This window comes from Hyperolius riggenbachi, chromosome 2 (assembly GCF_040937935.1).
Source record: "Hyperolius riggenbachi isolate aHypRig1 chromosome 2, aHypRig1.pri, whole genome shotgun sequence".
NCBI classification, from domain to species: Eukaryota; Metazoa; Chordata; class Amphibia; order Anura; family Hyperoliidae; genus Hyperolius; species Hyperolius riggenbachi.
Genome location: NC_090647.1, coordinates 232,222,068 through 232,248,366, shown reverse-complemented (window position 1 = coordinate 232,248,366; position 26,299 = coordinate 232,222,068). Strand labels below are relative to the sequence as shown.

The 26,299-nt window shown below is 45.4% G+C and overlaps 1 protein-coding gene across 1 annotated transcript in view; it reads left to right on the top strand.

Annotated features, from left to right (window-relative positions):
* Positions 1–26,299, top strand: part of LANCL3 (LanC like family member 3) — a 58,356-nt gene that overhangs the window by 22,116 nt on the left and 9,941 nt on the right. Inside the window, exons 2-3 of the mRNA XM_068268309.1 lie at positions 23,106–23,229; positions 25,619–25,816. Coding sequence (XP_068124410.1) covers positions 23,106–23,229; positions 25,619–25,816 — 322 coding nt within the window. The remainder of the gene's footprint in view (positions 1–23,105; positions 23,230–25,618; positions 25,817–26,299) is intronic.

Here is a 26,299-nt window from a genome sequence, read left to right as displayed (position 1 = left end):
TCAGAGAAAATTAAAAGAGGAGTGAAACTTATAATTGACCCATGTGTATGTAGGTCAGGGGTCACTGAGCTTACCGAGCCAATTTGAGTTTTAATAATTAGTTATAAAGGTTTTGGAATCAATAAAATGACAACAGTGCCCAAATTTATGCACTTGCCTAATTTTATTTAAACAATTATTGCACACTTTCTTTAAATCCAATAAACTTCATTTCACTTCTCAAATATCACTATGTGTGTCTCCTATATGATATATTTAACTGAAATTTTTTATCGTAACAGCCAATGATTTATACAGGAAAATCATGCCGATTAACAAGGTTGCCCAAACTTTCGCACCCCACTGTATTTAAGGTGAAAACTCCATTATTGGTTGTGTAATATACAGATTGCAGCACTCTCCAGAGAACCTGCTTAGGTCCCCAAACAATGGAAGATTTCTGTAACAGGGCCTCCACTGACAGCATCAGAATAGCCTGTAAGGTAAACACTAAAATAGTGTGGATACGGTTACACTTTTGGTTAACAATCTGTCCCACTTCCATTGTAAACGTGTCCCATATTAGAGCACAGTGCCAGATCCCTAACAGATATGGGTCTCACCAAATAGCTGCAGAGGTGTGCAGATCCTGCAGATGATAGACTTCTTGAGCAGGCTTATGTGGGTCCCTCAAGGAGAACAGACTTACTTAGTATAAACCCAGAAGTATAATTTAAAAGATTCCCACTCACAAATATTGGTAGATATTTTGCACTTAAGTAAATAGCAGGCAGGCTGCATGCGGCCAGGTTCCTTGGGTCGACACTTGTGGTTCACTCCTCCTCCTGCTGTTGCCTAGACCTGCACCTCTCTTGCACTGTCTTCACCATTCCCACTCCACAACCTCAGACGTACTGCTGGTAGCTCACCCCTTACATGTTTTGTCCTTATAGATTATGGACTCATCAGTGACGGCACATATGAAAACTGAGGAGAGATAACCAGATAATTAACACTACAATGATTACATCTTTTTCAAATGTTAATGCATAAATCCCAATCCAATAAGCTCTCTCAGCTCTGTTAAATTGAGTGAGCAAATGCAATTCTCTAATTTCTTAGCTAAACTGATAAGATGAGACAAATAAATGTTTTGTCTGGTGGGGGGGGGGGGGGGAGCTGGAGGAAGCCCTCATTTTTATTCAGTGCACAGGGTCCCTTTAAGTGACTTGTGGTAGTTGTCTTAGCTGATAAATTATTGTATTACCTTTTTGAGCAGTGAATCCCTCAGTAGCCAAAGTGGAGTGCTAAATATCGGCACTCATTTCTCTGTACTTTCTTCTGTAATCTATGCTAAGACCTGTTGCTCAGCTATCAGAATGCAGACAGTATAACTCCTAACTTTACTATATGGGTCTGTAGAAAAAAAACAATGGCCAGATTATTTCCTGTTCTGTACATAAAGTAGTTAATCTATTTTCTGTTTACCTATGCTAAACATGGTCTATACTGTTGCCAATGCCACAAGCACTGAGTAATGAGCTGATAAGACATGGGAATTCAGCTCTCTGACTGGAAGGGGTTTCTCTGACTGAAAAAAAGATGCAGCCATGCATATTAAAAATACTGCTTTTTTATAATGCCATTATAAAATTAGACTTACATTTATGGTAAGATCCCTGTAAATAGAAAATCTTACTTAAAGAGGAGCTCCAGCCAAAACAATCTTCTTGTTTTTTTCTAGTGAAGTTAGGGAGGGCTTATTCCTTGTCATACATTTCTTGCATTTCAGGAGTCTCCATCCTCCAAAAAACAAGCCATAAATAGGTATAAACTTGAACATGTCTTCTTTTGTGTTAATAATAAAGCAATATAGAGAAAAAGCTTAGACCTATTACAATAAAAAGTCCACCTATAGTGGGTATATTGGAAGTCCTCCCCCTCAAGGCTTTTGCAAAGCAGATAAAGGCCGACAAAGGCTTGAGCTCTACCACAATTAAAATGTACATATCTATTTTGGTTGGTCATAAGATTTAACTTTGGCATGACATTGATATGTATCTACCGTAAAGACAATATGGCCTTTATTCAATTCATGTTTTCTCCAAAATTTTCTCCTACCAAATAATTTCACACCTCATCCATAGAATTGCATTTTAAGCCACCAGTAGGATGGAAAATACTCTCCTAGGAGAAAACGTAGTAGAAAAAGTGAATGAAATAAGGGCCAATGTCTGTAAAAGAATGAAAAATGTGATGTTTTCATCAGGGATTACAAGCATAGTAGGAATTACAGTACATGTGTAGCTTTAGGCAGTACCTGAGTGTCATTGCCACCTTTTACTGTTTCTATCAATGAGCAAAACACACTGCTCAGATTCCTGATGGTGCCTGCATGTCTGAGATGTGGAAAAGTCATAGGACTGATCTGGCACTGTTCCTATTGATTGCTAGATAGTAAAAAGCCCCTATCTACAAATATTAAAGTGAGTCACTCCTTGTAAGTGAAGACCATATTTAGCTTGGACGCCTTTGTGTCCTGCATCTCAGTGCATCAGAAACTTTGCCCTGCAGCATTTGTCATTTAGGTCACGATTTTACTAAATGTGACCCTGAGTAAATTTCATGCATTCAACCAGAGGTTCTAAGAACCAGATGCTTGGTTTAAATACATTTCTACTGATTAAGTATGTAAAAAAGAATGTGACAAAAATTATTTCAAAGTTAAATTCTACAACTGCTAGTAGCCCTTATGACAGTGATGAATAGAGAAGGCCTGAACAGTTCGCTGGCGGACAGTTCCTGGTGAACTAGGGCTATTCACCATTTGCATTTCACTGAAATGTTTTTGTACAAAAATTTGCGTTCACATTTTTTACTTTAAAGTCACTGGCCGCCGAATTTAGTGGTTAATATCAAAGCCCCCGTACATGCTAGACACACCAAAGTTGCAGGGTATGTTAGGGAGGACAATGGGAACAAGAGGAAACATTTGTTTCAAGAAGAGCGTATAGAATTTGAGAAAATCGATGTTAAAGTTAGAGGAAAAAAATAGCAATTTAAATGCAGTAAAATGACATGCATTTTTTTATAGACATATATGTTTAGAGTATGGGAAGTATAAAAAATGATGTGGGGTCCCCCATCCCGAGCCTCTTTAACCCTTGTCCCTTATGCAGGCTGGGATAGCCAGAATGCGGAGCCCTGGCCACGTGGCGATTCGCACCCTGAGCTATACTAGCCCACATGGTCCATGGTATGGGGGGATCTGGGGGAGATGGGTGGCCAAGCTTCCCCCTCTCCCCCAGAGCCCTTGTCCAATACATGGACAAGGGGCTCTTCCCCACCTCTGGTGCCCCAGGAGGAGGCTGGGCCTGACAACGCCCTGTGGGGGAATTAATGGTGGCAGCTGGGAGTCCCCTTTGAGAAGGGGACCCCCAGATACCAGCCTCCTCCCCAGGAGAAATAAGTAAAAGGTTACATAGTACCCCTTACCAATTTCCACAAAGAGCTAAATGAAATAAAAACATAACTATGAAAAAAAAGTCCTTAAATGTTCTTAATTAACCACAAATACTTACTTGTACCTTTAAAAAAAATGTTCCCACGACAATATCCTCGGAAAAGTCCCATGCCAATATCCTTTCTTTAAGTTGATTGAAGATCTCTGCCGCCCGCCTCCACACATGACATTTACCAACGCAGCTCTCAGCTATACTGTATAGCTGAGAGCCCTGTCCTGTGCAAAGTCTCCACTGCGGGCTTTCGCTGTCCTCCCTGCCCCCCTCCCCCACACCTATCACCCCCACCCATGCTGGCTTGTAGTGCACCCATTGGTGCACTAGATGCCAGCATGGATGGGGCTGATAGGTGTGGGCAGGTGGGGAGGACAGCAGGAGCCAGCAGTGCAGCCTCCGTCTGCACAGGACGGAGCTCTTAGCTATACTAAGTATAGCTGAGAAAAAAGCATCTTTGAATTTCCCTCCAGGGCCCCCCATTGATTCCTTAACAGACCAATGGGGGTCCTCCTTGGGATTAATAGAATAGTAACCATCAGATTTCAGCTTCCATCATGTACATGTGTAAAGCTTTGACTTTTGCTGTTGGCTTGTTCACCTCATATATAAAAATACCTTCTGCATACTATTTCTTAGCACGTATTTTTAAAAGCAGAAGTGTATTTTAGACCTGTGATTTTCAGCTGATTTTACAATCTTACCACTTCTATGTAACATGAAGGATTACCTAAAGTATCCATTCAATGTATAGTCACTCAGTTTACCCTTCTACTACATAGATTTAGTAAGATTGTACATTCAAGATTGTATCATTAGTGGCACCTTAAAGAGGAACTTCAGCCTAAACAAACATACTGTCATTAAGTTACATTAGTTATGTTAATTAAAATAGATAGGTAATATAATCTCTTACCCACCCTGTTTTAAAAGAACAGGCAAATGTTTGATTTCATGAGGGCAGCCATCTTTTTGGTTGAAAGGAGGTGACAGGTATAGCTGAGAACTGAGAACTGTGAACTGTGTCTCATGCTGAGAGCTGAGAACTGTGTCTCATGCTCCATGAGACACAGTTCCAACTGTCCTGTGTGCTGATCATTCCTCCCAGTTGCTAGGCAACGTGAATAACAACATAGAAAAAACCCATCATGCTTTGCACAGCATCAGGGAAAAAAAGCCCGGGTAGTATTCTTTGATGGGTGGAGCTTAGCTGAAAAGACAACTAAAAATGATGCTTTGGTAAGAAAAACAAAGTTCTGACGCTGTGAAACTGTTAAAGAAACATCAAGCCTTTTCAGTTCTACTGAGTAGATTTTTAGTCTGCAGGTTCACTTTAATTTAGAAGCCCATTCAATGGCAAGATTCTTGTTCATTTTTGTTTCCTACTAGAGATGTAGCGAACGGTTCGCCGGCGAATGGTTCCAGGCGAACATTGGGGGTTCACGTTCGCCTGCGGCAGGCGAACCTTTGCGGAAGTTCGATTCGCCCCATAATGCACTATGAGGGTCAACTTTGACCCTCTGCATCACAATCAGCAGGCACATTGTAGCCATTCAGGCTACAGTAAGCCCTGGAGCCCCACCCCCCCTTATATAAGGCACGGTCCGGCGGCCATTACACTCACTCGTGTGCCTGCTATTAGACAGACTAGGGCGAGCTGCTGCAGACTTGTTCTTCTAGGGACAGATTAGTTAGGTTCTTGGCTGCTTAGTTTGCTCCTGGCTGATTGTTATTGCTTTTATAGCACCCTAGCTCTTTTCAGAGCTCATCCTGTACTTTATTTTTTTTACTGTGTGCCAAACTGACACTTTTGTTGTATGCACAGCCTTGCTAATTGATAGTGTGTGTGTGCCACTGCCAGCAGCCCAGCACATTCAGTGACTGACTACCTGTGTGTGTGACAGGGAGCTGCACATTGTACTACCCAGTACTGCATATACCCAGTACCTGTTGTGTTTACTTAACCCACCTCATCACTGCATATACCTAGCTTTGTGTTGAGTGAACCCAGCTCACTGCATCCTACTACTACCTGTTGTGTTTACTTAACCCACCTCATCACTGCACATAACTACCTGTAGTGTTGAGTGAACCCAGCTCACTGCATATACCTACTACCTGTTGTGTTGAGTGAACCCAGTTCACTGCATATACCTACTACCTGTTGTGTTGAGTGAACCCAGCTTACTGCATATACCTGCTACCTGTTGTGTTTACTTAACCCACCTCATCACTGCACATAACAACCTGTAGTGTTGAGTAAACCCAGCTCACTGCATATACCTACTACATGTTGTGTTGAGTGAACCCAGCTCACTGCATATACCTACTACCTGTTGTGTTGAGTGAACCCAGCTCACTGCATATACCTACTACCTGTTGTGTTGAGTGAACCCAGCTCACTGCATATACCTACTACCTGTTGTGTTGAGTGAACCCAGCTCACTGCATATACCTACTACCTGTTGTGTTGAGTGAAATAATTTTTTCTATTTTTCAAAGTTCGCCTCCCCATTGAAGTCTATTGCGGTTCGCGAACTTTTCCGCAAACCGAACCTTCCGCGGAAGTTCGCGAACCGAAAATCGGCGGTTCGCGACATCTCTATTTCCTACTCTCCAAATCATAATTGTACAGCACAATTAAAAACTGGTGATTGTGGATCATAAAATACTATCTGCGCTGTACTGTCCCTGTTCCAGAGGGCAAAAACACCTGCTACCTATCCTATCCTATATATGTTATTCAGACACCAATGTGTAGTAAATAAGGATATTTGCATTCATAATTAGCCATTACTTAAACTCTACACATAATAAAGAATGTTCTTATAGAGAGGTGGATAAATAACACTGATTGTTTAGATCCATGCAACGTCTATAATGCAGCTAACATTACAAGATGTTTACTTATGAAAATGTAAGAAATAATATCTGTGTTTTTTTGATACTACAGAGGCCACATCACATAATAAGTACAATACGTAAAGAGAATCTGTACTTTCCGATTTGTACAATAAAAAACATACCAATCAAGTCACTGTGATCTCCTGGATTCCTCTTTGCCATTTCCGCCGCTCCTCGCTTTTAATTGCCAGTTTTAGGCAGTGTTTACAAACAAAAACCGTGGCCGCTAACCAGGAAGTGATGTTTGTGTGTGTGTGTGTGTGTGTGTGTGTGTGTGTGTGTGTATGTATACGGATCTTCTCAAAAAATTAGCATATTATGATAAAGTTCATTATTTTCTGTAATGTACTGATAAACATTAGACTTTCATATATTTTAGATTCATTACACTACAACTGAAGTAGTTCAAGCCTTTTATTGTTTTAATATTGATGATTTTGGCATACAGCTCATGAAAACTCAAAATTCCTATCTCAAAAAATTAGCATATTTGATCCGACCAATAAAAGAAACGTGTTTTTAAAACAAAAAAAAGTCAACCTTCAAATTATTATGTTCAGTTATGCACTCAATACTTGGTCGGGAATCCTTTTGCAGAAATGACTGCTTCAATGCGGCGTGGCATGGAGGCAATCAGCCTGTGGCACTGCTCAGGTGTTATGGAGGCCCAGGATGCTTCGATAGCGGCCTTAAGCTCATCCAGAGTGTTGGGTCTTGCGTCTCTCAACTTTCTCTTCCCAATATCCCACAGATTCTCTATGGGGTTCAGGTCAGGAGAGTTGGCAGGCCAATTGAGCACAGTAATACCATGGTCAGTAAACCATTCACCAGTGGTTTTGGCACTGTGAGCAGGTGCCAGGTCGTGCTGAAAAATGAAATCATCATCTCCATAAAGCTTTTCAGCAGATGGAAGCATGAACCCACTTTTGAACCAGAAACAGCGGCAGAGGTGCCTGACCTGGGCTACAGAGAAGCAGCACTGGGCTGTTGCTCAGTGGTCCAAAGTACTTTTTTCGGATGAAAGCAACTTTTACATGTCATTCGGAATTCAAGGTGCCAGAGTCTGGAGGAAGACTGGGGAGAGGGAAATGCCAAAATGCCTGAAGTCCAGTGTCAAGTACCCACCGTCAGTGATGGTCTGGGGTGCCATGTCAGCTGCTGGTGTTGGTCCACTGTATTTTATCAAGGGCAGGGTCAATGCAGCTAGCTATCAGGAGATTTTGGAGCACTTCATGCTGCCATCTGCTAAAAAGCTTTATGGAGATGAAGATTTCATTTTTCAGCATGACCTGGCACCTGCTCACAGTGCCAAAACCACTGGTAAATGGTTTACTGACCATAGTTTTACTGTGCTCAATTGGCCCGCCAACTCTTCTGACCTGAACCCCATTGAGAATCTGTGGGATATTGTGAAGAGTAAGTTGAGAGACGCAAGACCCAACACTTTGGATGAGCTTAAAGGGATACTGTAGGGGGGTCGGGGGAAAATGAGCTGAACTTACCCGGGGCTTCTAATGGTCCCCAGCAGACATCCTGTGTTGGCGCAGCCACTCCCCAATGCTCCGGCCCCGCCTCCGGTTCTCTTCTGGAATTTCTGACTTTAAAGTCAGAAAACCACTGCGCCTGCGTTGCCGTGTCCTCGCTCCCGCTGATGTCACCAGGAGTGTACTGCGCAGACACAGACCATACTGGGCCTGCGCGGTGCGCTCTTGATGACATCAGCGAGATCGAGGACACGGCAACGCAGGCGCAGTGGTTTTCTGACTTTAAAGTCAGAAATTCCAGAAGTGAACCGGAGGCGGGGCCGGAGCATCGGTGAGCGGCTGCGCGGGCACAGGATGTCTGCGGGGGACCATTAGAAGCCCCGGGTAAGTTCAGCTCATTTTCCCCCGACCCCCCTACAGTATCCCTTTAAGGCCGCTATCGAAGCATCCTGGGCCTCCATAACATCTGATCAGTGCCACAGGCTGATTGCCTCCATGCCACGCCGCATTGAAGCAGTCATTTCTGCAAAAGGATTCCCGACCAAGTATTGAGTGCATAACTGAACATAATTATTTGAAGGTTGACTTTTTTTGTTTTAAAAACACTTTTCTTTTATTGGTCGGATGAAATATGCTAATTTTTTGAGATAAGAATTTGGGGTTTTCATGAGCTGTATGCCAAAATCATCAATATTAACACAATTAAAGGCTTGAACTACTTCAGTTGTGTGTAATGAATCTAAAATATATGAAAGTCTAATGTTTATCAGTACATTACAGAAAATAATGAACTTTTTCACAATATGCTAATTTTTTGAGAAGATCCTGTATATGTGTATATATATATATATATATATATATATATATATATATATATATATATATATATATATATATATATATACATACATACATATATATACATATATATATATATATATATATATATATATATATATATATATATATATATATATATATATATACATATATATACATACATACATACACCAGTACAGACCAAAAATTTGGACACACTTTCTCATTCACAGAGTTTTCTTTTTTTTCATGACTATGAACATTGTAGATTCACACTGAAGGCATCCATACTATGAATTAACACTTGTGGAAGTATAGTACATAACCAAAAAGTGTGAAACAACTGAAAATATCTCACATTCTAGGTTCTTCAAAGTAGCCACCTTTTGCTTTGATTACTGCTTTGCACACTCTTGGCATTCTCTTGATGAGCTTCAAGAGGTAGTCACCTGAAATGGTCTTCTAACAGTCTTGAAGGAGTTTCCAAAGATGCATAGCACTTGTTGGTCCTTTTGCCTTCACTCTGCGGTCCAAACCCCAAACCATCTCGATTTGGTTCAGGTCTGGTGACTGTGGAGGCCAGGTCATCTGGCGCAGCACCCCATCACTCTCCTTCCTGGTCAAATAGCCCTTACACAGCCTGGAGGTCATTGTCCTTTTGAAAAATAAATGATGGTCCAACTAAACGCAAACTGGATGGAATAGCATGCCGCTGCAAGAAGCTGTGGTAGGCAGCCATGCTGGTTCAGTATGCCTTCAATTTTGAAAAAATCCCAAACAGTGTCAGCAGCAAAGCACCCTCACACCACCACACCTCCTCCTCCATGCTTCACGGTGGGAACCAGGCATGTAGAGACCATCCGTTCACCTTTTCTGCGTCGCACAAAGACACGGTGGTTGGAATAAAAAATCTCAAATTTGGACTCATCAAACCAAAGCACAGATTTCCACTGGTCTAATGTCCATTCCTTGTGTTCTTTAGCCCAAACAAGTCTCTTCTGCTTGTTGCCTGTCCTTAACAGTGGTTTCCTAGCAGATATTCTACCATGAAGGCCTGATTCACACAGTCTCCTCTTAACAGTTGTTTTAGAAATGTGTCTGCTGCTAGAACTCTGTGTGGCATTGACCTGGTCTCTAATCTGAGCTGCTTTTAACCTGCGATTTCTGAGGCTGGTGACTCGGATGAACTTATCCTCCACAGCAGAGGTGACTCTTGGTCTTCCTTTCCTGGGGCGGTCCGCACGTGAGCCAGTTTCTTTGTAGCATTTGATGGTTTTTGAGACTGCACTTTTTGAGATGGCCACTCGTTTCTCTTTACTTAGCTGTGTTTTTCTTGTCATAATACAAATTCTAACAGTTTATTCAATAGGACTATCAGCTGTGTATCCACCTGACTTTTTCACAACACAACTGATGGTCCCAACCCCATTTATAAGGCAAGAAATCCCACTTATTAAACCTGACAGAGCACTCCTGTGAAGTGAAAACCATTTCAGTTGACTACCTCTTGAAGCTCATCAAGAGAATGCCAAGAGTGTGCAAAGCAGTAATCAAAGCAAAAGGTGGCTACTTAGAAGAACCTAGAATATGACATATTTTCAGTTGTTTCACACTTTTTGGTTATGTACTCTACTTCCACATGTCTTAATTCATAGTTTGGATGCCTTCAGTGTGAATCTACAATGTTCATAGTCATGAAAATAAAGAATATTATATCTTTATATCTTGTATATATATATATATATATATATATATATATATATACACTAATATGTGTGTGTGTGTGTATACAGTATATACCGTGTTTCCCCGAAAATAAGACACTGTCTTATATTATTTTTTCCCTCAAAATATGTGCTAGGGCTTATTTTCGGGGAGGTCTTATATTTTGTGGGGGTAGCGAAAACCCCCTTGTGTACAGCCAGATCCCCCTAGTCTATGGCCAGATTCCCCCTTAACTATAACTAGACCCACCTAATGTACAGCCAGACTCCAACCCCTCTTGTGTATAGCCAGATTCCCCCCCCCCTTGTTTATTGCCAGATCCCCATCCCCTTAGTGTATAACCAGACCCCCCAATGTATAGGTAACCCCCCCCCCCCCCGTTTATGGCCAGACACCCCCTTAATAGCCAGATAACCCCCCCTCACCACATAGCCAGATCCCATAAGTCCCCCTCCCACCACCGCTTCCCCATGGCTGCTTTACTTACTTCAGAAAGTCGGATCCGCATGCTCATAGACAGACCCTCGGTGGCATAATTCAAACCGCAGATCAGCGGTGAAGTCAGAGCTTCAGTGTAACAGTACTTCAGTATGCAGGAAGTAAACAGAGATGCCACTTCCTGTATACGGAGGCGCTGTTACACTGAATCTGCAGCTGCCCTCACTGCAGATCCCAGCTGATCTGCGGTTTGAATAATTGCCGTCTGAATGAGCACCGGGATGCGACTTTCTGAAAGCGGGGCCGGCAGGAGGTAATACGGCGCCGTAAGGGGGGCTCAGGGGGGGGAGCGGGACTGCCGCTGTCACTAGGGCTTATTTTCAAGGAGGGCTTATATTTTGGGCATGCTGCCCAATATCTGCTAGGGCTTACTTTAAGGGTAGGTTTTACTTTCGGGAAAACATGGTATATATACATATATATCTCATGTTACAGTATACTGTTCCAGTCTGGGATTCTCACAGTTTAAAACGACACACATTGGTTCGCACGACAGCCAGGGGCCCCAGTCTCTCACTGGCTGGGGCCCCCAAACCACCATGCGATACCTAGAGGGAAGTGCGGGCAGGCCCTGGACGTCTCACTCCCAGGGAATTCACCCCCACTGCCTCTAAACTGAATGCTGACTGCAAAACACCCACATTTGCTCACTTCCAGCAAAAGCAATTTCCTACCTTTATCTGGTCTGCAGGCGCCAGTCAGCCAATCAGGTGTACTGTCATACACTCTTTGCCTGCTGTACCAAATCTAGCAGGAATTGCATAAATTAGCATTGAGGTGGGAGGCTTCGGTTGGACGCAATCGTGGATTGCATCTGTTACAGGGACGCCCCGTGTAGGTACATCTCCAACACGGTCCCCTCCCTAACCACTCACCTGTCAACCGCATCCTGGAAGCTGCAAAAAAGAAATGTAAAATTACACACATTGGTTCGCATAACAGCCGGGGGCGTGCACAACTTGTATTCATTACAACAGAGGCAGCCCATTCCTCTCTGGGTATACAAAGCTTGACAAAGAAAAGAAGATTAGATATATTACAGAGACAGTGCAACTAGAAAAGGATGCTGTAATCCAGACCACATTAGAACAGGTATAGGAACTTATAGGATAGAAGAAATAAGACTGAAAATGTTGTTACAGAGTCTCTTTAATACATTTTTTTTTTTTTTAAGAAAAAGCCTAAAAGGGATATAGGTTTAGCCAACTGAACAGTCTTCCTCTATGGTATGCTATTAACAGCCTTTTGTATAAATAAGAATTAGGCAAACAGATGGGACTTTGTGATTATGCCCTATGGCCTGTAGAATTGCAGAGATATTTCCAAATGTTAATATAAGATTTAAATACTTGCCCCTTTGATCAAAGACCGCAGTCAAATTCATGCCTAACAATGATTGTTATGACACTCTCTAGATTTGTAGACTCACGGCAATCAAATCCATTTATCTACTTTGTTATTTTCAAATTACATTGTCAATTTATGTGCTTTTTATCTGCATAAGCCGCTGGACAAAGGCTTTACTTTATGCTAAATGAAGAAACTACTGTAGTACATACAAGCAACGCTTAAGGCCCATACACACGTCGGATTTTAGCGAACGACCCGTCGTTTGAACGTTCCGTCGTTTGGACGTTTTCGCGTCAAATCCGACGTGTGTACAGACTATCGTTCGGGTGATAAGACTGGTTACCAGCGATCCGCCCGGCGGATCGTTGGTAACCAGTCTTATCACCCGAACGATAGTCTGTACACACGTCGGATTTGACGTGAAAACGTCCGAACAACGGAACGTTCACACGACGGGTCGTTCGCTAAAATCCGACGTGTGTATGGGCCTTTAGGTGTATTTAGTGTCTCTTGAAAGTAGAGGTTATTTTGTCCTTCACAATCAGCTTTAATCTAAGTACATGCCAACCTGTTGAAATGTTCCTGTTAAATGCTGGAAGATAATTGATAGAGTTTTTTTCTAGTCTAGTTACAAGGTGTTATTATTCAGTAATGAGATGGGAGTTGATTGTTTACTACTAAGCTTAGGATAGTCAGTTTTTCCTACATGTGGTAAATATTCCTTGAGGATAATTTGTGGAGAAGTCATGTGTAAAGGCCGTACTTGTGAGATTTTTACCCTAATTTTTCGCGACATCGAACAGCCTTGTTTAACGATGTTGCATGATGCAGCCACCCGCGGTGATAGCGCCTCTTTAAACGACCATCACGTCAGATGTGATCACGAACGATCATTCCCATCGCCATAGACTTCCGCACAAAAGCACCACGATTGCGTCTCACCCATCATGTAACGTCGTTTGTACCCACTGCAGAAGATGGCTCAGGGAACAAGCATTCGTCAGATCGCATGTCGCCGGAGGTTACCCGATCCATCTTCTGCAGTCTTCACATGGGTACCTAGTATTTTATTGGCTGTTCATAATTATGTGATCATGTCAAACATCTGATTCCTGTTTTGACCTACACAAGAACCAAAATTGGGACAGGATCACATGACCAACACCAGCCAAACAGATGCTTGTATATCAATTACCTGTATACAACACTCATACAGCATACTTCTCTTTATTCTCTGTGTTGAAAATTATTATCCTCCTGCATCTTTTAAACTGTAAGCTCTTTTACACAGGACACTGCTCTTCTCCTTTGTTGTACATCTCCCACTTTGAGTATTATTAAAAGCTCAACTCAACTTTTTTTCTATTCTGCTTACAAACTCCCTAGCTGTCAATTATATGGGCCTTTAGCTCTCAAAATCCCTTTTATACTTACCTTCAGGCAGTGGCGGACATACGGCCGTGCAGGCCGTGCCGCCGCACGAGGGCCCCTGAAGTTCCGTTTTCTTCAGGGGCCCATTAAGTTTTTTTTTTTTTTTTATATTTTTTTTTTATTATTTTATTCCCCCGGGGGGCCCCCCGACTCCTATCCTCCCTCCCTCCCTCACCTCGGGGGGCCCCCCTCCCGATATGCGCGGCGGGAGACATATTGGAGACTCAGCGGCTGGGCCTCTAGCGGATGCCTGGAGAGCCCTGAAGACTTCCTGCATTTGCCGCTCGCTCTCCCGCCGCGCATATCGGGAGGGGGCCCCCCGAGGTGAGGAAGGGAGGGAGGGAGGGAGGATAGGAGTCGGGCCCCCCACCCGGATAGCTACCCACCCGGCTACCTAACCACCTACCGACCCGGCTACCTACCTACCCACCCACCAGGCTTCCTACCTACCCACCCGACTACCTAACCACCCACCAGGCTTCCTACCTACCTACCCACCCGGCTACCTACCCACCCACCAGGCTTCCTACCTAACCACCCACCCAACTACCTAACCACCCACCCGGCTACCTACCCACCTGGCTACCTACCCACCCACCAGGCTTCCTACCTAACCACCCACCCAACTACCTAACCACCCACCCGGCTACCTACCCACCTACCCACCCGGCTACCTACCCACCCGGCTACCTACCTACCTACCCACCCGACTACCTACCTAACCACCCACCCGGCTACCTACCGGGCTAGTTACCAACCCACCCACCAGGCTACCTACCCACCCACCCGGCTACCCACCCACCCACCAGGCTACCTACCTACCTACCCACCCGGCTACCTACCTAACCACCCACCCGGCTACCTACCGGGCTAGTTACCAACCCACCCACCAGGCTACCTACCCACCCACCAGGCTACCTACCTACCCACCCACCAGGCGTCCTACCTACCCACCCGGCTACCTACCTACCCACCCGGCTACCTACCCACCCACCAGGCTTCCTACCTACCCACCCGGCTACCTACCTAACCACCCACCCGGCTACCTACCTACCCACCCACCCGGCTACCCACCCACCAGGCTTCCTACCTACCTACCCACCCGGCTACCTACCTAACCACCCACCCGGCTACCTACCGGGCTAGTTACCAACCCACCCACCAGGCTACCTACCCACCCACCCGGCTACCCACGCACCCACCAGGCTACCTACCTAACCACCCACCCGGCTACCTACCTAACCACCCACCCGGCTACCTACCGGGCTAGTTACCAACCCACCAGGCTACCTACCTACCCACCCACCAGGCTACCTACCTAACCACCCACCCGGCTACCTACCGGGCTAGTTACCAACCCACCCACCAGGCTACCTACCTACCCACCCACCCACCAGGCTACCTACCTACCCACCCACCGGGCTACCTACCTACCTACCGGGCTAGTTACCCACCCACCCACCAGGCTACCTACCCACCCACCCACCAGGCTACCTACCCACCCACCCACTCACCCACCCACTAGGCTACCTATCCACCCAACCACCCATGGGAGCTGCGCGCCGGATGGAGGCTGGGACAGGAGGTCTGCTGCTGCAGGTGAGTAAATGTTTTTGTTTTATTTATATTAGCAGGTGTATGTACTGGGCAGGTCTGCCACATGATTGCATGTATTTTCTTCGCAAATCTGCCGACATGATTGCATGTATTTTCTGGGCATATCTGCCGACATGATTGCACGTATTTTCTGGGCATATCTGCCGACTTGTTTGCACGTATTTTCTGGGCATATCTGCCGACTTGATTGCATGTATTTTCTGGGCATATCTGCCGACTTGTTTGCACGTATTTTCTGGGCATATCTGCCGACTTGATTGCACGTATTTTCTGGGCATATCTGCCGACATGCTTGCACGTATTTTCTGGGCATATCTGCCGACATGATTGCACATATTTTCTGGGCATATATGTGTATTTTCTTGAGAAAACCTGCACAATTATGTGAATTTTCTGGGTAAAGGGTCACCAAAACTTGGGCCCACTGTCTTTGCGTTGCACTTTTCAAGGGAACCTGAGGTGAGAATAATATTGAGGCTGCCATATTTCTCTCCTTTTAAGCAATACCAGTTGCCTGGCTGCCGTGCTGGTCCTCTGCCTCTTATTCTTTCAACCATAGACCCTGAACAAGCATGCAGCAGGTCAGGGGTTTCTGACAATATTGTCAGAACTGAGAAGATTAGCTGCATGCTTGTTGCTGGTGTAATTCAGTTTATTACTGCAGCCAAATAGATCAGCAGGGCCGCCAGGCAACTAGTATTGTTAAAAAGGAAATAAACCCTCACCCCGGGTTCGCTTTAAGTTACAGTTAGCTCCGCCCTCATCCGGTCATTGCCACGCCCCCTTTTTTTAATGCTGCGGCGCGCTTCGCACGCCGCAGGTTGTAGCCACGCCCATATTTTGACGCGGCACGCTACGCGCGCCGCAGGTCATAGGGGGCCCACAATTACAATTTTGCACAGGGGCCCACTGCTGGCTGTGTCCGCCACTGCCTTCAGGGATCCAATCTAGGGCTTGCCCTGTGTTAGGCGGTGAGGTACAGATGCTGTTGACCTCCCCACTGCGGTACGGACCACCCAAGCGCAGAGTCTAAGTGACCACGGGTCTTCACCCACGACCCCTTGAGGGGGAAGCAGGACCACAATCCCTGGAGGGGAGAGTGGTTACTTCGCTGCCTAGTGCCCACCAGGTTGCGCTTGAAATGATCCCACAGAGGGTTGGAGAACAGTTGACGTCTCGTTGAGGAGAGCCGGTAACAGATGCTCAGGGTCGTGGACAGGCCGAGTGTCAGGATTAACAGAAGACTGGAAGGTAGAGGACAAGCCGAGGTCAGGGCAGGCTGCGAACAACGTAATCAGGAAACAAGCCAAAGGTCAGGACGGGCAGCGATCAGGAGTAGTCAGGAACAAGCCAAGGTCAATACCGGAACAACAATCAGAATAACTCAGGGTACAAGGCACAACGCTGTAAGAACTAACAGCACTGCTCCAAGGGCAGAGCTGTTTAAATAGAGGATTTTGGCGCCTAAAATTACGCCTGCGCATGCGCGCAGCGCACCGTGCGGTGCGCGCATGCGCGCGCACCGCTATGCGCACGCGCGTGACCTCTTGCGCGCACTACGCATGCGCGTGACCTTGCGCGCTGCGCGCGCAACGCCGTGCGCGCCAAACCACCAGAGGAAACAATAAAACTCAGTGCACCCGCGCGCGCGCGCGTAACCACACGCCCGCGGGAACACCGGACAGCGCCAGGACGGTAAGTATAACATTGCCCCCCCCCTACAGGCAACCTCCGGGTGCCTCTTGGAACTGGCTTTTCAGGAAACCTGGAATGGAACATCTTAATTAATCTAGGTGCGTGCACATTACTGGAGGGTTCCCAAGAATTCTCTTCTACTCCAAACCCCTTCCACTTTACCAAATACTGAAGAGAACCACCCCTTCGCCTACAATCCAGAATTCTCTCAACCTCAAATTCTTCATGGCCCTCAAACAGTACAGGAGGCGGGGGGGAAACAGATCGGCCAAACTCATCAGGAACAAACTTCTTGAGGCAAGAGATATGGAAGACAGGATGGACCTTCATGGAACTTGGGAGGGACAGTCTAAAAGTCACAGGATTAACCACTTTCTCGATGGTAAATGGCCCGATGAACTTAGGTCCCAGCTTCTTTGAAGGACAATGGAGATGAAGATTGTTAGTAGAAAGCCAGACTGAGTCCCCTGGAGAGAAATCAGGACTCTTGCTGCGTCTTTTATCCGCCCAGAACTTTGCCTTTTCTTGCGATTTTAACAGGATAGCTTGTAATTTCTTGAAATTTTCCGTTAGCAGTGTAAGTCTATCTTGTACAGTAGGAACAGAGGAATCGGCAAAGGAGTCCGGTAGGTAAGCAGGGTGAAAAGCATAATTGGCAAAAAACGGAGAAGTCCTTGTAGCTGAATGGATAGAATTATTGTAGGCAAACTCTGCGGTAGGAAGAAGTGTGGACCACTCATCTTGAGACACAGAAGAGAAGCAACGCAAGTATTGCTCCAGAGTTTGATTGGTCCTCTCGGTCTGGCCGTTGGTCTGAGGATGATGACCAGACGAGAGGCGGGAGTTAATACCTAACAGTCTGCAAAGTTCCTTCCAGAATTTGGAGGTGAATTGTGATCCTCTGTCAGAGATGATTTCAGAAGGAAGGCCATGAAGACGAACAATCTCCTTTAAGAACACTTGAGCCGTAGCTGCTGCAGAAGGAGTACCTTTCATGGGGAGGAAGTGGGCCATCTTTGTAAAACGATCTATGACCACAAAAATAGTAGTAACCCCTTCGGAGGGAGGGAGTTCAACAATAAAGTCCATAGAAATCTTATCCCACGGACGTTCAGGCACCGGTAAAGGGTTCAGAAGGCCCCAAGGCTTAGATCTGGAAGTCTTTGATCTGGCACACACTGCACAAGATAAGACAAATTGATTACAGTCTTTGGACATCTCCGGCCACCAGAAGTTCCTCTGAAGGAGCGCCAATGTCTTGGTGGTGCCAAAGTGGCCAGCCAATTTGCTTTCATGACCGTTTGCCAGAACTGTCAGACGAAGATCAGGGGGAACAAAGACTTTATCTTGAAAAAGGAGAAGACCTTCACGCCAGACAAGGTTAGCTGGAACTTCCTGTGCAGGGATTATAGCGGTGGCTTGTTTGATTTGATTCAGCATATCAGATTGCAACAGCAGAAAATGATTCTTTGAAAGGATGGTATCAGGCTCTGCATGGAGTACAGAATCTTCGTGAAACATGCGGGATAATGCATCCGCCTTAGAGTTCTTAGACCCGGGCCGAAAGGTGAGATGGAAATTAAATCTTGAGAAGAACAGGGCCCAGCGAGCTTGACGAGGCTTCAGTCTTTGAGCAGAACGTAAATACTCTAAGTTCTTGTGGTCGGTGAAAATGATAATTGGATGCACAGCCCCTTCCAACAAGTAGCGCCATTCTTCGAGAGCCGCCTTAATGGCCAGAAGTTCCCTGTCTGCTACGTTGTAGTTTCTTTCAGCGGAGCTCAGCTTTCTGGAAAAAAAAGCTACTGGATGCAGAAGGGCTTTGGGACCAAAGCGTTGGGAGAGAATGGCCCCTACAGCCGTCTCAGACGCATCCACTTCCACCACGAAGGCTAGTGATGGGTCGGCGTGTTTGAGAATGGAAGCTGAAGTAAACTGAACCTTGAGCCTTTCAAAGGCGGACTGGGCTTCAGGAGTCCATTTAAACGGGGAATTGGTCTTGGTCAGCTGTGTGATGGGCGCTACAATCTTGGAGAAGTTCTTAATGAATCTTCGATAAAAGTTCGCAAATCCGATAAAACGTTGGACTGCCTTTCGATCAGAAGGCACTGGCCAGTCTAAGATTGCAGACACCTTCTTCGGATCCATCTCTACCCCTTCAGATGAGATACGGAAACCCAGGAACTGGATGTTGTCCAACTCAAATTCGCATTTTTCAGGCTTCGCGTACAGTTCGTGGGTGCGTAAACGGGACAGGACTTTTCTAACGTGAGTCCGGTGTTCCTCCAGAGAAGCAGAAAAGATCAGGATGTCGTCCAGATAAACAACTAGAAAATCATCAATAAAATCACGAAGTACATCGTTGATGAAACGTTGGAAGGTGGCTGGGGCATTGCAGAGGCCGAAGGGCATCACTGTATATTCAAAGTGCCCGAACCGAGACCTGAATGCAGTTTTCCATTCATCGCCTTCACGGATCCTGATCAAATTGTAGGCTCCTCGTAGATCCAATTTAGTGAAAACTTTAGCGGTACGGAGTCTCTGAAATAGATCGGACATCAAGGGTAGAGGATAGCGGTCTTTGATGGTGATTTGATTGAGTGCTCTAAAGTCAATACAAGGCCTGAGGGAACCATCCTTCTTCTCCACGAAGAATATTCCTGCACCTGCGGAGGAGTTAGAAGGTCTGATGAAACCTTTTTCTAGATTTTCCTGGATGTAGTCCTTGAGTGTCTGAGTTTCTGGTTCTGAGAGGGGATAGACTCGACCATAAGGAATAGCGGCTCCCGGCTGAAGATCGATAGGGCAGTCGTATATGCGATGTGGAGGAAGAGTATCCGCCTTCTTCTTATCGAACACGTCCAGGAAATCATGATAAACGGTTGGGATGACGGAGGCTTTTTCAAGGCTGGTGCACAGAAGGCGGCCAGAGTTACTGAGGCAGAAGCGATGGCAGTAAGAAGAGTTCAGAGCCACTTTTCCAGTAGTCCAGTTAATTTCCGGATTGTGACTCTTGAGCCAGGGCATTCCCAAGATTGCAGGATACAGTGGAGAAGGAATCAAGTCAAAGACAAGATATTCTTGATGATTGTCCTTGATAGTTACCAGAAGAGGGAAAGTCTCTAAGGTAATAGGTCCGGAATGAATGGAGGACCCATCAGCAAGTTGCAGGAGGAGTGGTTTTCTCTTTCTACGGCTAGGTAACTGGAGATCATGAGCAAGCTGGAAGTCGAGGAAGCAGGAACAAGCTCCCGAGTCAATGATGGCCTCAATCCTTAGATTCTCTCCTCTGGACCCCTGTAAGGAAAGAGACAAGGGTACATAAGAGGTGGACGTAGCGGATCTGGGGTTCTCAACAGGACACAAAGAATCAGGCTTACTCAGAGGACGGACTGGGCAATTCTGTCGAAAGTGTCCAGAGGCTCCGCAGTAGAGGCAGAGGTTGGCGGTTCTCCGGCGTTGCCTTTCTTCAGGTGTTAAAGGAGCCCGAGCAAGACCCAGTTGCATGGGCTCAGGATCGTCCATGACGGGAGAGCTAGGGACTGGAGCAGAGGCAGTAGGAACTATAGGAGCCGGAGGAAACCAGGAACCATGAGTTATGCCAGTCCTCTCCTGACGTCTCTCCCTCAGCCGTCTGTCAATCTGAATGGAGAGCTGGATCAGATCCTTTAAGGTGTCGGGAACTCCTACACGGGCAAGCTTATCCTTGATTGCTTCGGACAGACCTAGGCGGAATTGGGATTTGAGCACGGAGTCATTCCAATCAAGATCTCCAGACCAGCGGCGGAACTCCAGAACATAATCCTCCACCGACCTTCGACCTTGGCGAAGAGCGCGTATAGCTGCGTCTGCCGAGGCGCTCTTACTAGGATCATCATATAGCTCGGCCATGGCTTGGAAGAAGGCAGCAGAGTCTTGTAGGCAGACATGACTCTGTTCAACAAGTCTGAGGGCCCAAGCCTGGGGTTCCCCTTGCAGGAGGGAGATGATTGCACCCACACGTACATTCTCATTGGAGTAGGTCCTGGGTAATAGGGAGAAGTGCAGATAACACGCACTCCGAAACAGTCTAAACTTGCTCCTCTCCCCGGTGAAGCGTTCAGGAAGAGGCAGCTTAGGCTCAGGGGCAGGTGCGCCGGTCTCTACTGGTACTGCAGCAGGCAGAGGTACAGGTACAGGAGCCAAAGCTGGAGCCGGTGCCACTGGAGCTGCCTCAGGAGCGGGTGCAGTGTTGAGTTGACCACGAATCAAAGCACAGTCTCTTTGAACTTCTTGAACAGACACGGTTAACTGATGAACCAGATCACAGAGGGCATCAAAAGGTGAGCGCTCTCCAGAGCCGTCCATGTTGGCTGTTAGTTACTGTTAGGCGGTGAGGTACAGATGCTGTTGACCTCCCCACTGCGGTACGGACCACCCAAGCGCAGAGTCTAAGTGACCACGGGTCTTCACCCACGACCCCTTGAGGGGGAAGCAGGACCACAATCCCTGGAGGGGAGAGTGGTTACTTCGCTGCCTAGTGCCCACCAGGTTGCGCTTGAAATGATCCCACAGAGGGTTGGAGAACAGTTGACGTCTCGTTGAGGAGAGCCGGTAACAGATGCTCAGGGTCGTGGACAGGCCGAGTGTCAGGATTAACAGAAGACTGGAAGGTAGAGGACAAGCCGAGGTCAGGGCAGGCTGCGAACAACGTAATCAGGAAACAAGCCAAAGGTCAGGACGGGCAGCGATCAGGAGTAGTCAGGAACAAGCCAAGGTCAATACCGGAACAACAATCAGAATAACTCAGGGTACAAGGCACAACGCTGTAAGAACTAACAGCACTGCTCCAAGGGCAGAGCTGTTTAAATAGAGGATTTTGGCGCCTAAAATTACGCCTGCGCATGCGCGCCGCGCACCGCTATGCGCACGCGCGTGACCTCTTGCGCGCACTACGCATGCGCGTGACCTTGTGCGCTGAGCGCGCAACGCCGTGCGCGCCAAACCACCAGAGGAAACAATAAAACTCAGTGCACCCGCGCGCGCGCGCGTAACCACACGCCCGCGGGAACACCGGACAGCGCCAGGACGGTAAGTATAACACCCTGCAGGGATCAAATCTAGGGGTGACATCATTCTCTCTCTAAGTGAACCTCACCACTCTTTCTTGTTTCTTTATAACTGTCTGAATTCCACCACTATATCCCATGGGCCACAGTACTTTCCCATACAGAACAATGAAAGGTTGGATGACTGGTAGCCTTGCTCCCTGACACATTTATTTCCACTCCCAGAACACACTGCAGCTCATCCCAAAACCACGGCACCAAAGGCAGGGGCGTAGCAATAGGGGGTGCAGAGGTAGCGGCCGCATCGGGGCCCTTGGGCCAGAGGGGCCCCGAAGGGCCCTCCCTCAATTACAGTATTAGCTCTCTATTAGTCCTGTGCTCATAATAATCACTTCTAATAAATACTTTGATTAGTGGTAATCAGTAACAAGCTATTTCCCACCCCATTCTTGCACCTCTGACACTGTAGTTGCCATTGGCAGGTTTTGGTGCGTCGTATTAATTGTTATGTATAGAGTGCTAGGGGGGCCCCATTGTAAAACTTGCATCGGGGCCCACAGCTCCTTAGCTACGCCACTGACCAAAGGTGATGGTATATAAGGACATTAAAAGAAGCTTTTACTTCAATTATACCACTTTCAGCGTAAAATGGACACAATTGTTAATATATAAAATAAATGTTTACTGTACAAATGATTCGTTTCTACAGTTCTCTCAAGTAATATCTTAGCCTCATATCTTTATATTATTATATAAACACTCATAAGTTAAATTCTCACTTGAGCATTTGCACTACTTCTCTGAATAAACCACAAATGATGGACAAACTTGTCTGACCTGGTTAAATTGCAGGCATCTCTGTATCTCTGGGTACTTTCGTGGGTAGAGTATGAGTCTCACCAACAATATGAAAATATATAGTTTTTGACAATCCACTTTTCACTTATTTAAAATATGAAATTTGATAAAATGTATACATTTAGGTTGTGACAATGCAAAATGTGTGCTACCTAGAGTAATATTAATATTTTTCCTGACAGGTATTAACGCCAGCACAGATCAAGTCTATATGCCATGCTATCTTGGAATCTGGCAAGCAGTACTCAAAGAAAAAAAGGAAGCCCTTTCCACTTATGTACTCATACTACGGAACTGAATACCTGGGTGAGGAAACACAGAACAGAATCTATCGGTATTTAATTAGAGTCAGCTGGATAGCGTACTGGTAAGGCTGTTGCCTTCCATGCAGGGTTTGAGCCTGGGTATAGTCCTGTACGTAAAACAGTAAAGAATATTTGGGCAAGGCTGCAGCCCTGAAGCAAGCGTGTTTTTAGTTCGCCAGGAAAAAAAGCGCAAAATAAATGTTCTGAGTCTCATTATGTCTTTATCTCCATCCTTTCTCGCTCTCTACAGATGCAGCTTTCCACCTTGTGGGAGTCTGTGCTTAGGTCATGTGAATGTCACTACAAATCATGTGACCTGCCATCAGCAATACTTTGATGGCCCCCTCAGATTTCACACCCCCTTCCCTCATGTGTAACTCGTAACTATGACTAGACTTCAGTACACTTTAATGCAGTTGCAGTGATAGCAACTAGTTTCTAATGTTAGGTACACACCATACAATTTTCTGGCAGATTTACCTGCCAGATCGATTATTTCCAACATGTCCAATATGAATTTCGATCAATTTTTTAATCTTTTTTTTTATTTTTAATAGTTTTTTCGATCGATTTTCAGAGAACTGAACGAAAATCAATCTAAAAAACTATCGTAAAAAACTATCGTAAAATCAAAAATCAATCGAAATTCAGATCGGACATATTGGAAATAATCGATCTGGCAGGTAAATCTGCCAGACAATTGTATGGTGTGTACCTAGCACATGATTAGACAAGACAAATACATATATAAAATAAATTTATATTGCGCTTTTTTTCCTGGAAGACTCAAAGCTGCAGCCACTAGGGTGCGCTCAGTAGGTAGTAGCAGTGTTAGGGAGTCTAGTCCAAGGACTTCTTACTGAATAGGTGCTGGCTTAGTGAACAGGAAGAGCCAAGATTTAACCCTGGTCTCCTGTGTCAGATGCAGCGCCTTAAAGGGAACTTTAACTGAGAGGGATATGGTTGTTTCCTTTTAAACAATTCCAGTTGCTCTTCAGTCCTGCTGATCTCTTTGGATGCAGTAGTTGCTGGATCACACACCTGAACCAAGCATGCAGCTAATCCAGTCTGACTTCAGTCAGAGGACCTGATCTGCATGCTTGTTGAGGGGCTGTGGCTGGATGTATTAGAGACACAGGATCAGCAGGAGAGTCAGACGACTGGTATTATTTTATAAGGAAACATCCATATCCTTCTCAGTTAGGTTCCCTTTAACCATTACAGTATCCAGCCACTATTACACTAGATGGCCACCATAAGACTACCGAGTAGTGTTGTTAGTGCTGGTGACTAGTCATGTTATGGCATTTGGTCTGAGCCTAAGCAAATTAACCTCTATTATGTATGAGCTGTTACATGACAATGTACTCTGTCTTTATACCTATCAGTGAATATCTAGTACTTTAGGTATCCAAAGTAAAACCTCCCTACTTCTTATTACTCATCTTCATCAGCCTCTTTAAGTTTGAAAGTTTATTCTCCTTGCAACCCTCCACAGACTCTCCTTATTCTTCTTCTTAAAATTCCCAAGGATAACAATTCAATATTGTCTGTGATTAATTCTTCTGTCTTAAATGCTATTATAGCTAACACTGTCTCTGGTCAATCTAGAGATAGAGCAAAGCACCTAATGTACCTATTACACCAGTTACATGACTCAATTCTCTTACATTTGTTGTGATTAACATTGTCTTCCCGTACAGAACATATTCTCTGACAACACTATGTTAAATTAGTATTCTAGCACATACCTATTGCTAAGAATATCCTTAGATAAAGCAGAAATTAGTAATTTACAGGAGCGTGTTGGCCATTCTTGACCAGTGTCCCCTTTACTGGATACATTCAGTTTTCGGAGTGGGTAGATATGGTGTGGGATGATCTACAAAGCAGTTCTGATGGTGGTACTGTAGCTTCTCCCCATCAGTCACACAATGGATTACTCTATCAAATATGTTCTCTCAAAATAGCAACTATTTGCTAGAGACCAAACTCACCAAACTTCTGTAAGATTTTTAACATGACTTATGCAGAATAAGTAGAGCATGTTGCACAATAACTAAGCTGCCATTGCTTAGTTGTTGTTTTTTTTAATCAGTTTTCCTGACTTTTATTCTCATCCCTTGGGCTAATGGGTTTCTGAGTTAGTACACACATGCAACAAGTGAAGTGATAGAAATTTGCAATTCATTCTTGATCACAGATTCCGAATAAAGTAAATCCAGAGGATCAGCTTTTCAGCAAGGCAGTTGGAATGTCTGAGGAATATCACTAATGGTAGAATGCACATTCCTATCACTAGACTTTGTGTAACTTGGTTTCCTAGTCATCGGTTTGTAGCATAACAGTACTTTATACTCTCCTCACTATCCACTTTTCTGATGTTACAGGAGCAGCGCATGGCCTATCCTCAGTACTGCAAATGTTGTTGTCTTATCAGGACTACCTTCAGCCAGCTGACCGAGACCTGGTTTGGCAAAGTGTGGACTTTCTTGTGAATCAGGAACAAAACTGCAACTGGCCGCCAGAGTTGGGGGAAGTGATAGAGCGTGAAAATGAGCTTGTCCATTGGTGTCATGGAGCCCCTGGTTAGTTTGTTGACTATGTAATTATACTGCATGAAAAACAAAAGTTATTTTGGGTGCATGTAAGATTGAATCTAATACACTGTGCTACTGTGGTTACATAGCAAAGTATTGCAGCCTCTTGTTCCTTCACCCAAGTAGTTGCCTTGTCACAAGAGACCTGATTACTGAGATCCTTATGGGCTGGAAAACATAAAATTTGTTCTGATCTAAGAGCAGTCTGGTGGGACAGTGGTGGCCCTCTGTTTGGCTTCAGACAGATTTTCTTCTGTGGTATGGGACCTACTGGGAGCTCAACAGAACCCGTCTCACCCCCTGTGCCTCCATCTCTTTCTTTCCCCCTTGGTGCCTTGCTCTGTCCCCCTTTGTGCCTCCTTCCATCCCTGCTCCTCTCCCTCTGGGCACCTCCAGTAATGAGCAACCTTGTCTCACTCTCACTGTTCCCTCTAGTGCTGCCTTCTCTTGCATCATGTAATTACACGTGAC